At 44.2% G+C, this 15,423-nt stretch overlaps 1 protein-coding gene across 2 annotated transcripts in view; it reads left to right on the top strand.

The window, feature by feature from the left end:
• The first annotated feature begins 545 nt into the window (after positions 1 to 545).
• LOC124799932 (midnolin-like) overlaps positions 546 to 15,423 on the top strand; it is a 234,002-nt gene continuing 219,124 nt past the window's right edge. For both annotated transcript variants that reach the window (XR_007017104.1, XM_047262956.1), the window contains exons 1-2: positions 546 to 1,054; positions 1,324 to 1,411. Coding sequence is in view for 1 of the 2 variants with exons in the window: in XM_047262956.1 (XP_047118912.1) it covers positions 771 to 1,054; positions 1,324 to 1,411 (372 nt within the window). In the remaining variant the exon portion in view is untranslated. The remainder of the gene's footprint in view (positions 1,055 to 1,323; positions 1,412 to 15,423) is intronic.

Here is a 15,423-nt window from a genome sequence, read left to right on the forward strand (position 1 = left end):
GTAGAGGCTGGTATTTATAGCAGAATTGGAGATCTACTACTATCAAGAACGCATTAGTTTATCACAGTTTCACTCAGTAGAAACATTTCACTCATCATCCAACGTTGTCCTTTAGACCTTTAACATCGTCTCTTTGCAAAATATGCAGTAAAATCTTATTCTGTGAAAAATAAATTTAAATATTTAATGAGCGAACACTTACGACGTTGAGCCCGCCATCTACAGAGTTTTGCATGAATTACTTGAGCTATCCCTGACGTTCTCGCATGCTTCGTCAAACGTTTTAGTGGAGTTATTTTCCTGCTGAGAACTTTTACGGGGACAAAATCCATTTTCATTTACGATTTAGGTTTCTTAACAGATTTATATCAAAGTCATGTAAGCATTAAAGTTTTCATATTTGGGTAGGATGTACGTTCGCTTACATGACGCTAGAGCGCACAGTTGTTACTGAACAAGTGAACGGAGCGACGACCGCAGCGCCACTGTCGCGCCTCTCTCCACCACGGACGGTGGGAGGGATATGAGACTGGATCGTGCCTCAGTCGCGGACGGAAGGTGGTGGGGTGCGGTACAAGCCCTAGGGAGTAGTGTAGTTAGTGCGGTTACTTTTTTTTTTACGTTTATTTTGTGATAATTTTGAGTTTTTCTACCGGACTCTTGCTGGAAAATTGTGCGCCGAGGCAGTAAATAAGTAAGCTATCCACGGCTTGTAAAGAGTGTGTGCGTGTGCTCCTTCGTGCGTGAGTGCGCGCAGACACACGCAGACAATGGATAGTGGCAGTGCGAGCAGCGGTGGAACGTCGGAAGCAGCGAAGCCGGAGGCTGCTGCGACTACGGCAACCTCGCCGCACCCGGGGTGTGGCTGCGCCGCGTCGGCGTCTGCGTCTTCCTCGTCGTCGTCATCAAGCCTGACCGTCAGGGTCACTCCGACGACGGGCGGGCAGTTCGATTTGCAGGCTTCGAAGACGGACACAGTTGAGACACTGAAAAAACTGATTTCGAAAAAGCTGAAAGTGCCCAAGGAGCGCATATGCCTGTTACACAGGGACAGGTGAGACAGCTGTCTTATTAAATACGCAACCTCCCGGCGTAGGCTACGTGGCGTTTGCTTGGTATAAGAAGTGGTTCGGGGAACTAATGAATAGGCCAAGCGTTGTTCATTTAATATAAGGGACAATGTATTTTCTCTAAGATTCAGGGCGCCTTAGTTTAGAATTAGGGACGTCATGGTTTCGGAGAGGGCGATCTTTTAGAATAACTGCACGTTGTTACTTCTTGTGAACCTCATTAGAGCGTGCTGATACAGCCTTTCTGTTATAGGCAACTGCGCGAAGGAACTTTGCAAGAAAACCAGCTTGTGGACGGTAGCAGACTAACCTTATTACCCAGTGTCGAGACTGGTTTACTGGTGAGTAGAACAGTCATACTTCAGCATTACACATTTTGGGGGTAGCGGACAAATTGTGAACGTTTGTGTATCTTGTCGCCTTTCTTACTGTTCTTCCTTGGGTTGCTAAGCTATCCCGGCTAGATAGATTTTGCAGGTCGTTCGAAATTGTGGTTTCTCGGCTTCACATGCTCTGGGCTCTTCTTTTTGGTGATAGTCCCCGTGCACTGTTGCCGCTTGTTGCGTGGCTTTGTTGCTACGCTCTGCCTGTCCGCCGAGCAGAAGCTGAGCGCCGCCCCTCTCCACCGCCCCCTCACCCGGCGGGCATCTCCCTGTCCCGGGAGCTTGGCGTCGTGCTCTGGGGTCCGCAGGGGAGGTAGGCTTGGTGCCCGCTGCCTTGGCCACACCCTGGCAGGGTCCATATCACCACTGTTTACCAAGCTACTTCTATCAGTAGGTTACGATCAGATGTAGCCTTCAGAAGCTTGGCGCTTGTGTTCCTAGGTGTATTGTCAAGACTTCGGTTCGCCACATGCAAATTGATGTATTAGAAGAAATGGGATTACAGCCGTCGTCCTGCTCACTCGCATAACGATGGTTTTAGCAGTCTCACGGATAATTAGAAACGGAAGTCGGATACCGTACTGTTGTATTTGCATTTCTTCAATAGAAGTCTGTTATTCATAGAATATCAGAAGAAAATTGCCTCGTCCTAAAGTTTCCTGAGCAGGAAAACACTCTGCCGAAAAAGCTGACAAAGCACTGAAGACCAACAGGGACAGCTCAAGTAGATTAACAAAAGACTGTAGATGGCGAGATGAATCTACGTCAGATTCACTCATTAAATATTTAACTTTGTTTCGCAGATAACATGTGAGATGCTTGCTGAATAGTGAGCCACCTTTGAACTTTGTGTCGAATCTGGATACATGCTTGTGGTGGAGCATTGGTTAAGACAGTGGACTCTCATTCGGGAGGAAATTCCCGCAGACCACCGAGGTTCTGGCTTATTGCGAATTCCCTAAATCTTTTAAGAGACACCAGAGTAATTCCTTCTAACAGAATGCTTCCGATTTTCTTCTTATTCAAATAAAAGCATGTGGTCCACACGTAAATGTGAACGGGACGTTGAACTGTTGTAAAGCCGTCAAACAGGCAAAGGATCTCGCACAATACTGTGACACTCCATATTTCGGTAACGGAAAAGGGCTTGTAATAGGCTGTAAGGGACCTCAAGACACTTACCTGGTAGTGTGGCAGTGTATGGAAACTTTGTTGGGAGGCGGGATATACGTTCAAAGCTGTGGAGCAAATTTGTTTCAGCGGTAGATATACAACATTGGACACTTATAGTAGTATAATCCAGGGCATCACAAATAGAGGCCACCTTTCAGACAGTCGCTAATACATCGGTGTACAGTTTGCTGTGGAAGGTCTCGTAACGTATCCTCAATACAGATGGTAACATTGCTAAGTTTCACTTTCAGAGAAGAGCCAATGATTCCAAATAGAAGAAATCCTATACCGGCATTATTACAGATCTCCACTATCAATGAAACAAAGATCAAGCGGACTAGGCGTTTGCAACAAAATCTAAGAAATACTACGTTGATTTTTACTTCATCAGCCCAAATAAAAACGCAAAGTCACATTGTGTTGATAACCTCAAGAATATACCTATGATAAATAGTACTTTTGTGACTAGACGATGGGGTCCTAAACAAGGTTTCACAAATGTGGCACCCTGGGTCAAAACTGGTAAGGCATGAAGCCCTCCAGATAATGTACAGACCGAAAATAGTTGTTCAGGAACACAGTGCAACGGGAGATTGAAATCTCAGTAAACTTGTAATAGACCGACACCGAAGCCCTCGTGCACGGTACTAACACATCGGTACGCTTAAAAAAGATACGGCTATATTTTTGGTATCGCACCAGTCTTAACCAGCTAAAATGCTAGGTTGCAAGTTGAGTCTTGGCCTTCCGTTAGGACAACGTGTATCCTGAAATGTGACACTAGTGGGGAATCTCGCTAGAGCCTGTTGCTAAGATTTACCAGAGAATAAAGTCAAAGAACAAATACTTCATATCGTGCTCGCAGTCATATGTGAGAAGTGTGGGATCATTACCTAGAGCGCATCCATAAGGGTTAAGACGGGTAACTCTTGTTAATTTCGTAGTTAATTTTGAGATTCGCTGTTAGTCAGTATCCATTATACTCTAGTGTTTTCAAAGTGATACTGAATTTATAAGTATGTGGTAGGGCAGAAAGCTAGCGCGTTTTGAATATTCCCTCGAGGGAATGGGGAGGGGCAGCTCCCCTTATTTCCCGTAAATATTTACACGAAATTCAGGAAAGCGTGCCGCAATTAATTGCTGTTGAAAATATACTACACGATGCGGTAACTATAGTTATGGGCCTACTGTATATGGTCTGTTGATTATGCTTGTGACGCAGCCTTGCAATGGCAGGTGTACTGTAGCTGCCATAGGTTTCTGCCTCTGCAACAATTAACGTGGCACTTTAACTGTGCGATTGAGGAAGATTTTCAGTCTGCCGCGATAGCTATGTTGAGACTTGTAACGCACGAAGGAAGTATGTCGTAACCGTATAGTTCGGCAGTGTTTCGGAAAGTTTGCGTTTCACCAAGACTTTGATGTTACGGGTTAGTTATCGGGACAGACATACTAATCTGTTACCTCGTTCAAAATCACTGAAAGTCAAAACATTCGCGGCTACCATTCTACAGTGGCAATTTTCACCCCACCTGAACATGAAAAATATCAGATAATGCGACAAAAAACATCATAGTTCATACGCTAGTCATTCGACTAACCTCACGTAATCTGACGGAATTACTGTTCAAAAGCTGTTACGAGACGCGACTACTTCGTGGCGAATGAGTAAAGCTGTTGCAACCTTGCCAACGTTATTTAAGGGAGCTATGTTACTGTAGGCCTGCCAGTATTAATTTAACTAATGAGCTCAAGTATTTGTAACCAAAATATTACGAAAAAAGTTTTGAAACTGCAGGATTCTTTGGTGTCGCGATTTACTTTCGGTAGGGACCTTCAATATACGCATTGAAAATTGCCAGCGCGTTGTTGTACGTTAACATAAGTCACTTCAGGACTTTGTGCTACACTAATAATACAGTGGGAATGTATTTACATCTGTTGGACGAATGTTATGAAAGCACACACCAAATGGACATTTCAAGTCACATGCAACGAAAATCTGTAACGCATCCATCTGCGTGTGGCGTGTTTATAGTTTTGTATTATTTACATTTTAGGACAATTAATCTGTAAAAAACACACCACATGTCATAAAGAAAGCGTGTAAACCGTCTGAGGATGAATCACAGATTCGAAACCGGTAACGATACCCTTTGAATAAAGGAACTGAAAGTAAATTTGTGGTTGGTTGCTGTCCCAACACCAACTTCGGGACTTTAATTTCAAAGATGAAGTACCAAGTACACTCTCCAAACGCTGTGTACCTTGCATCTAATTTGTAAAGTTCGAGCTGATGTCCCATTTTCGACGGTTGATTGGATTGCTTGAGGCGAACCCATTGTATTTTGCTTTGGGATCGTAGTTGACATGACCTAGACTGCAGTAGTTGGATGGTGTAGCTGGTTTTCAGATAAAAGGGCTCTTAGTTTTTCGTCACACTAAGACTGATCTTTGAGTTGCATTGAGAAAGGGGTCTGTCAGAACACATTTGTTTCGAAAGATTCATTCTGTAGTTATTCTTTAATCCTTCTGACTTATCGTCTAGATATGTTGGCTACAGCCACTTTATATCGCTTTTAAATATATATAAAATATGTAAGCCAGCAACTGGAAAATATTGTGCCGCATATAAACCATATACACATAGGGACATTTTTCGCATTGGTAATAGTAAAGGTATTGGTTCTCGTAACTCGGTAGACAATTTTTTTTTCACAGGTGTCTATAAACCATCAGTGGCGTTGAACCGAAGTACAGTACGTTGCCTTTTCTGCGAAATGAAGACGTTGCATTTTCACAATGCTTCGATGCATGCTGACACGTCATTCTCGCCTTTATCGACACAGTCATTACATCAGTTTACAGTTCAATAGCCGGACTTGCGTGACGTACTGGTCATAGACTGCGGAAAAGTCTGGCGTTCCGAGAAGATCGTAGAATAGCTATCGTTCGGCTACCGCTGTAACATATTTCATGGTATGTAAACGGATCACGCGCTCGTTAAAAATATGTACCAAAGTAAAAGCTTTTTTATTAATCACAGTTGAAATAGATCGATGACCTTGCTGTTTAGTTCCCTCCTCCAGATCAACCAACACACTTGAAATAAACACGCTGTCTCTTAGCCGTAGGAGTGTCCGTATCTTCACCATCCATTTACATTACATGAGATACCGTATAGTCAGGTAAACACCCCAGGAACCGATTCAGTCTCACAGAGGAATGAATTAAGAGATTCACGACAGAAATAAGAAACGAACAGAATCTTTTAGCATTGACAGGAAAGTCCGAGCTTTCAATGTAGCTACTAGTTAAGTTTCATTTGGCTCCGAGGCTTGCACAAGGTAGGCTAGTTTGGAGAGCCTCATCAGACAAGTCTTTCGACTGAGGACCATACGTTAATTACCCGTTCACGAACTCACCTAACACACAGTGATACTGAAACATTACTCTGCCTTTTCACACGAACTTTGAGAATATAAGCGGAAACAAACGTAAGAACTGCCATTTGTCCTGAAAATCCACGATATGTAATTAAAACTACATGAGGATTATCAATTATAATAAAAATTTGTAGACTATAGAAGCATTTACCACATGGCTAAGAGGGCATTAAAGCAAATGTAAGCAATTTAAAAAAAAAAGGACTGTTGTACGACACAGCAAGCTACAAAATTAAGTAGAAAGCTTAAGTAATACTAACGCAAATTTAAATGCATTCAGCTTGTGCTATAAATATTGCTACCTAGCGAATGACTTGGGAAGTGCATCATACCACAAGACTATCAATTACCGTTTGATATCACACTGAAGCAACTGAAGAATCTTTTAGCAAACTAAGCCACGAATTACCATTGTTTTGTCTAATGGACTCTAAGAATGGGTAAATGAATTCAAACTGCACTAAACTGTCCTGATTGCACTAAATCTTAGTGACTTAAGATACTGTAGGACTCGAAAGTATAACAAAGTTCCTAGTTAGTATCCTAATGTTGACATGATCAGTAGTTGGTATATGTAAAAAGAAAGCTTTAAGATCTATTTTCTACGGTGTAAGGTAAGAACGTTGTTAACTCGGCAGCACAAATTCTGTCCTCAAATTTGACTGCTGTTAACCTTGTCCGTGACGAATGTATAAAAAACTATAGGCTGGTTCACACTAGGTCGTAATTTAGTTATGTCAAATGAGGTAGTAACTAAACGTTTCTGAACGACGTCTAGTAAAATTGTTTGATCGGCAAGATCGAATAATCGTAGCCAGTGAAGTGGCTTCCCCCAGCCCAGCTCACTTGCCTATGAGCTTCACTGTACCCGTGTGAAGTCTTCGTTCCGCTATCTTATCACTGTTACTTGTAGGTCTTTGTTTCTGTAAGTTTTTGTGCCACGTGGAATGCCCTCTGTACAAAAATTAAAAAAACTAACATAGCAGGAAAGACGGGAAAATGGGGGCTTCAGTAGAAGATTAAACAGAAAATCAGAAGTATCAGGTCGGTATGCAGTTGCGTATTTTTTCAGAAGCAAATTGGATGCTCAATCAAATCTTTGCCCAACCCATTTTCTCTTTATCTCCTTAGTTTCAATCTCTTCTTCCACCTCTTCCGGTATACCGAATCCTGTTGCAGCGCCCATGCGACAACAGTGGACACAGGACTGCCAACCAGATCTGTGAATGCGCGTTTACTTATTCGCTACTTGGTCGCGAAGTAGAGCTTCTAAATAACTTATTTCACTGAATTGGTGGCATAGTGTAAACCATCCTTTCTGGTGGGTAAATGGTTTTTCTGCTGCTTCGGTATCCCGTACATGAATTTCTTTTGTGACGTAGTGGGATTTTTGTCTACGCGTATACAATCCCACTTAATGTTCGAATTCTTCAGTGAGTTATTGGTTGGTAGGTGGTTGCTTGCGTATATAACTTTACTGTGCTGAGTTCAACTTGTGATGAACTGAGAAGCTCCATGTATGAGAACGCGCCATGTTCTTTTTTAGATTTATTATTTCTGTATTGGAGGTAGTGGATATAACAAGGTAATGCAGAAATAAATCCTAAGGTCGGTTTGAACACCAGTGGCTTACTAGGCATGGTCCTAATGAAGGTGGAATGCCGTTGCATTCCTCTAATTTTTTGACTATCCCAGCCAGTTACCTGGTGACAGACCGTGTAGCGTGTACTTACGTCAGTGCAGCTTAATAGTGCCCACATTAAAAGCGCCGCTAGAAGCGATTAAAGCACTGGGCCAGTGAGCACTGAAATGTTTTTATTGGGATTGGAGGTGAAGTGCCTAGTAGAGACTGTAGGCGTCCAGCGAGCCTTTCTCGCGTGTCGCAACGACGCGCTGGAGAGGCTGCTAGCGCGGCCGGCTGACCTTGGTCGCCGTGGCGGCGGCGGCCGGCTGCTGCGGCGGGCCGGCTGGTCGTGACGTCAACGGCTATCGACCGTCGCGCCGGCCGGTCGACTGTGGCCGCCAGCGCGACATCCTGCTGCAGCGCCCCCTCCCCTCCCCGTCTCTTGCCTTCAGGGCATTTCATTTCTTTCTGCCCGCCAGCAACACGGCTTCGTGAATCACATATGCTGCGTACGACTTATCGGTGGCTTCTCTGGGTTGTGATATTTTCACCTCTGGTAGAATTCGTTTTCTCCAGTCATTATAGCTGGATATCATTCGTCCGCGTTTGCTTAAAGTTGCCACGCAGTGAAGCTCTTAGTGTGCAACACATGTAGATTTTCTCATCCTTGCGAGGTAATGGATTCTGTACCTCCCTTATTACAGAAACCTCACTGTCAGGGGATACAATCTCCTTAAACCATATTATTAGACATTAATATAGATATATGTCCACCGTTTACCTTCCACGGCTATAGCTCTGCGGGGGACACTTCCTGTGATGTGCTGGATGTCTGAAAGAATCGCAGCCCATTCTTAAACAGTGGAAAGCGTAGAAGGTAGTGGTATTTATTGCAGGCTTGGGGTCTGGATCGAATTAGAGCGCAGTCCAAAGGTGTTCCGTTAGATTCGGGTCGTGATTCTGGGCAAACACATTCATATCAGGAATGTTAATGTCTAAAAGCCATTGCTTCGCAGATGCTGCTTTGACACAGCGCTTTGTGATGCTTCTACCAACAATCGTCCTCAACTGTGCCTCACAGGTTCGCAGTAAGCAATGCTGTGATATGTCGCAGTTAACGTTTTCTTAAGCGCCGTGAGCGGACTACACCCTAACCACGAAAATCACTCCCATACCGTAACATCCACATCTTCCGTACTTCATTAACCGCACTATGCGCGATGGTAGGTAAAGTTCTCCAGGCATTCTCCGAACCCATCCTTGAGATTGCCACAGGTTGTAACGTGTATTCATTTCAAATCGTGTCTTCCCAGCCTTCCGCTGCCATTGGCGACGCTCTTTACATCTGAAGTGTTATTTACCATTGGCTACATAAATGTGTCGGTGATGAGCTGCAGTTCCACTATACGACTGCACTGCAGTGTTCAGTACGCAACTGCCTAGTCGTGGTTTAACTATGGTTGCTCTGAGTCACCACTTCAGTGTAATCGCACGAGCAAGCTGTAAAGAACTGAAATGTTCCTGATGGGTTGGTTTGTTACTCTAGGAGTAACTGAGCACTCCTGACCGAGCTGTGCTGCTGTTATTGCTTTTCGACTAACACAAAGCTCGCCCCCCCCCCCCCCTCCATTTCAGCATTCTATCTGCGTCTCAAGTGTGTGTGTGTGTGTGTGTGTGTGTGTGTGTGTGTGTGGTCACTGGACGCAGTGCTTTTCCTACCATTGCCGTTACCGCGTGTTTGTTCGCGACTTTGTGGTTGTCTTCACGTTTTGGACTTTTACTTTAGTGGCAACGCATTAAAACCATGCCATCGTTTAAACTGGTGGTAAATACTGTTTTCGTAGGAGTGTCCGCGTAAGTTTGATGTGTAGATACTGTGGAGAACAGTTAAGAGGTAGCGAATTAGTTAAAACATGCACCTCAGCACAGTTACATTAACAAGCTACTAAGTGGGCAGCTGCTAAGTATGGGACGAATGTCGATCAGTATCTGATTTATACTTTGTCTGTTTAGTCCTGCGAAAAATTAGTTGTACGAGGACTGTTCAAATATTTTTTTTTTGTGACAGCATACCTTTTCTCATGCTCATAATTTGATGGTCATTCTCGTAGTATTCTCCCATGAATGCGATGCACTTGTGCCAGAGTTTCTGCCAGTCTTCAAATACATGCTGGAAACCATTTTTTTGAGAGGACCTTCAAAATCTCCTCTGTAGCCTTCACCACTGCTTCTGATGTTTGATAATGCCTCCCACGAAGGCTTTTCTTCATTTTAGAGAATAGAACATGGGGCTGAATCCGGACTATAGGGAGGAGGGTGAGGATGCTCTGCGCGTTGGTTTTTGCAAGACATTCAGCAGCAACATTGGCAATATGCTGCCGCGCAATGTGGTGCAGCATCCAGCCTGCTTCACGAAAATGTGGTCCTTTGCGCCTGATATGGACTTGAAATGCTTTTCAGGATATCCCTATAGTATTTTCCAGTTATGTGTGTGCAGGTACAACATGCTGATAAACCATTCCATGAATATCAAAGAATGAGATGACCATAACTTTCCCAGCAGAAGCAAACACTTTTGCTTTTTTGGGAGTTAGTGATGGAGACTTCCACTCTGAGCTCTGCTGTTTGCCCTCAGGATCAAAATGATGGAGCGAAGTTTAATCATCAGTGATTACATTCGAAACAAACTCCGGATCTTCGTCTAATATCAACTTTAACTGCACTGCACGCTAATGTCCTTTTGTTCGGGAATCTAACAGTCTTGGAACCTATGGCGCACAAACAAGTGCCATGTGTAATTTTTAGCAACAACGTGCGGGTGTCACCCAATGAAATGTTCAGTATTTCAGAAAGTCAGGAAATTAGTCGATTCTCTCTGTGGCAGCAGCTGTGTTTTCTTCCGTAACAGCAGTAACTGGAACACTGTGTCCACCTTCCTTTGAAATTCTCAGCTCTTTAAACCTTTTAAACCATATTCGAGCTGTGGTGTAGGGAAGAACTCTCCATAGGCATCTTGTAACATTGTATAGGCCTCAGCTGAAGATTTGTTGAGACGAAAGCATAATTTCAGTGCCGCATATTGTTCCTCACGTGTAACCTCCATTGCAGCGGTAGGCGATACTGAACCCTTGACCTTGCCTGCCACTCACAAGCGGGAACCAGGAGACCCAACAGTGAAACTACTATGGCGTCTTTGTTGCACATTAAGCTAACAGAATATAATATTAAATTTTAGCGCGAGAAATTGACCATCAAAATAATTACGATCATTCTCTATTGAAAAGTTCTCGTAACTTTCGTCGTTATTCGTCCATTCAGACTAGGCATGGGAAATAAGAAGGCAATGTCTAAAATTTCACATATTCTTCACAAAGCTTGCGCCCCCCTCCCTTCCAAGGAGAGGAGAGTCTGTGAACACGCATCTTAAGTCATGATTCAGCGGTACACTGATAACAAGGTACCTTGGATTTAATGATCAATGCTACCACAGTTTGACATTTTGCTGTTCATTCAGTGACTATTATATTTACAACCTTTGTCTGCAGTCCTGCAAAATAGTATAGAAATAGTACTTCATTTGAGCTTGACTTCTTAATTGGCCTGACTAAGGTAAACATACGTTACCGCCTCCATTGGACAGCGGTTGCTGTCATTTGTTGCTCGTGCGAAGGTCCCGTCCACATATAATCAATGGATACTTCTTATTTGAAAGAATAGAATTAGCTAAATGCAGTATAACCTCCAGTATACCAGAACTTCGTATTAAAAGGCAAAGCAGATGCACATCGTATAATATGAGCATATGCCCGTAAGAGTGCAGCACTATTCTCCAGAGATGCTTTGTCTCCAAAATTCCTGAATTTTTCGTGACGTCGGGGAGAAATCTCCACACACTGCGGAACTTTAGGTTGACAAGCCTGCCTGAAGCTGTCGTGAGGGTTGCCTGTGTTACTATATTAACTCAGTTTCCGTAAGCATAATTAACAGCAGGTTCTTAGAATTTTTTAAAAATTTCTTCACAGTGAAAGAAAAAAAGAATCTTGCTCCCTGCGCTCTCGTCACTTCTGCATTGCAGAACGAGGGGACGCAGTGGTGGACAGTAGACTATTATATTTGTGCTCTGCATTCTCATTCACTAATGCAGGGATAGTTCTCGAAATGGTTTACTCGCTATCACCCCTTCGCCATCCAACTGATTATGAACTCTGTACTCGTGTTCCTTTCGACCTTAGCCAAGAGTGCAATATTTCCTTTCATCTCGTCATGTTCTGCGTGAGCGATAGTTCACTTTGAGGTAGTGCGCAGGTAATCGCATTCTTGCGGCTGCAGGGGAACTGGTTACCTGAGCACTATACTGTCCTCATAACACCGGACACTTGGGTAGATGGAGGAGGCACTCGCGTTAAATCCAGCCGTAACGTGTCAATAGAACTGAAGGTTAACTTAAGTGCGGTTGGCATGGTGAACACCGAAACGGGACACAGGTAGTCAGAGCCCTGAGGAATCCGCCGATTACGAGCACTTTACGTCCTGTTGTGCACGTAAGACCCATGTCCACACAGGCCAAACATTTGGACATAAGGACGTCTGGAATGTTTCCTACAATGGGAGAATGCGGTGTCAAACCCCCGTTGAAAGCCAGAGGACTTCCAACAAACAAGTATTCCCGGCAGATGTTTACTTTGTCTGTTCTGAATTCTCGATACGGGTAAGCGAATATATTTTGTTGGTAGGAGCTGGTGGTTGTGCTTGGAGGACTCCGAATGGTGGAAATTTATGCCCGTTTAGTGACTAGCAGTAAAGACTGTACGGGGGTTTTCTCGGAGGTCTGAAGCGGGCCACAAATGTATTGGGGTGACAGTCTTGGTCTGATAACTTGGTGCAGGAGCAGCTAAGCGTGGTTTATACACGGCTCCACTCCACACATAGCAGCCAGGGACAGCGCAGCCGTGGTAAGAATGCAATTAGGTGGACGCGGTAGTGAAGTACGTATGTCAGTAGCGTGGACATGTAAGAATCTGCGTGGTGTCGTACGCACTCTCTCGCGATGGTTCTTTCTCTAATACCACGCGCATCTTAAAAGGGAAACTCCCATCGCACCCCGCTCAGCTTTAGTGGTAAAATGGGCCAGAGGATAGCCAGTCAAAAACTCAATACAGATAAAGCATGAAAACAGGAAGGTGTACTGAACTTTGAAAAACGAAAAAATAAAGTGAACGGTCCAATCTTAGGTATCATATGAAGAGAACTTGAACGGCCGCGGCGTCTTAGTTAACTGGTCACGGAGTTGTAATCCCGACGACCCGTGTTCAGAACTCCCTCGTGCCTTTTACTTTTGTTTTTTCACAACAGTATGAACCGACAGTTTGGTCATTGAAACGTTTCTCTTTCTGTAGTCTTGGCAGTTTCCATACTATACGTTGGTTATAGAATGAGTCTTGTGGTGGTTACCGTCGCATGTCTAAATGTGATGCATAATAAGCAGGCGAGATACCACGTAGACGTCTCATAGAAATGAAAACAACAAACGGGTGTGAACTGTCACAACGAACGAATTAGTCAAAACTACCTAAACAGAACGCAACTTCAAAGACGTTAAAAACATCTTTCGGCAATAGCAGAGGGTGGGCTTACTGGTAGTTGGGAGCTCCAACGTCAGGCGCGTAATGGGGCCCCTTAGGGAAATGGCAGCAAGAGAGGGGAAGAAAACCAATGTGCACTCCGTGTGCATACCGGGGGGAGTCATTCCAGATGTGGAAAGGGTCCTTCCGGATGCAATGAAGGGTACAGGGTGCACCCATCTGCAGGTGGTCGCTCATGATGTGTGTCGCTATGGATCGGAGGAAATCCTCTCTGGCTTCCGGCGGCTATCTGATTTGGTGAAGACTGCCAGTCTCGCTAGCGGGATGAAAGCAGAGCTCACCATCTGCAGCATCGTCGACAGGACTGACTGCGGACCTTTGCTACAGAGCCGAGTGGAGGATCTGAATCAGAGGCTGAGACGGTTCTGCGACCGTGTGGGCTGCAGATTCCTCGACTTGCGCCATAGGGTGGTGGGGTTTCGGGTTCCGCTGGATAGGTCAGGAGTCCACTACACGCAACAAGCGGCTACACGGGTAGCAGGGGTTGTGTGGCGTGGGCTGGGCGGTTTTTTAGGTTAGATGGCCTTGGGCAAGTACAGAAAGGGCAACAGCCTCAACGGGTGCGGGGCAGTCACGACATGCGGAGACCAAGCAGCAATCGGTATTGTAATTGTAAACTGTCGAAGCTGCGTTGGTAAAGTACCGGAACTTCAAGCGCTGATAGAAAGCACCGAAGCTGAAATCGTTATAGGCACAGAAAGCTGGCTTAAGCCAGAGATAAATTCTGCCGAAATTTTTACAAAGGTACAGACGGTGTTTAGAAAGGATAGATTGCATGCAACCGGTGGTGGAGTGTTCGTCGCTGTTAGTAGTAGTTTATCCTGTAGTAAAGTAGAAGTGGATAGTTCCTGTGAATTATTATGGGTGGAGGTTACACTAAACAACCGAACTAGGTTAATAATTGGCTCCTTTTACCGACCTCCCGACTCAGCAGCAGCAGTAGTGGCAGAACAACTGAGAGAAAATTTGGAATACATTTCACATAAATTTTCTCAGCATGTTATAGTCGGGTGGAGATGTCAATTTACCAGATATAGACTGGGACACTCAGATGTTTAGGACGGGTGGTAGGCACAGAGCATCGAGTGACATTATACTGGGTGCATTATCCGAAAATTACCTCGAGCAATTAAACAGAGAACCGACTCGTGGAAATAACATCTTGGACCTACTGATAACAAACAGACCTGAACTTTTCGACTCTGTATGTACAGAACAGGGAATCAGTGATCATAAGGCCGTTGCAGCATCCCTGAATATGGAAGTTAATAGGAATATAAAAAAAGGGAGGAAGGTTTATCTGTTTAGCAAGAGTTATAGAAGGCAGATTTCAGACTACCTAACAGATCAAAACGAAAATTTCTGTTCCGACACTGACAATGTTGAGTGTTTATGGAAAAAGTTCAAGGCAATCGTAAAATGCGTTTTAGACAGGTACGTGCCGAGTAAAACTGTGAGGGACGGGAAAAACCCACCGTGGTACAACAACAAAGTTAGGAAACTACTGCGAAAGCAAAGAGAGCTCCACTCCAAGTTTAAACGCAGCCAAAACCTCTGACAAACAGAAGCTAAACGATGTCAAAGTTAGCGTAAGGAGGGCTATGCGTGAAGCGTTCACTGAATTCGAAAGTAAAATTCTATGTACCGACTTGACAGAAAATCCTAGGAAGTTCTGGTCTTACGTTAAATCAGTAAGTGGCTCGAAACAGCATATCCAGACACTCCGGGATGATGATGGCATTAGATGATGACACGCGTAAAGCTGAAATACTAAACACCTTTTTCCAAAGCTGTTTCACAGAGGAAGACTGCAATGCAGTTCCTTCTCTAAATCCTCGCACAAACGAAAAAAATGGCTCACATCGAAATAAGTGTTCAAGGAATAGAAAAGCAACTGGAATCACTCAACAGAGGAAAGTCCACTGGACCTGACGGGATACCAATTCGATTCTACACAGAGTACGCGAAAGAACTTGCCCCCCTTCTAACAGCCGTGTAACGCAAGTCTCTAGAGGAACGGAGGGTTCCAAATGATTGGAAAAGAGCATAGATAGTCCCAGTCTTCAAGAAGGGTCGTCGAGCAGA

Source organism: Schistocerca piceifrons, chromosome 1, assembly GCF_021461385.2.
Source record: "Schistocerca piceifrons isolate TAMUIC-IGC-003096 chromosome 1, iqSchPice1.1, whole genome shotgun sequence".
NCBI lineage: Eukaryota > Metazoa > Arthropoda > Insecta > Orthoptera > Acrididae > Schistocerca > Schistocerca piceifrons.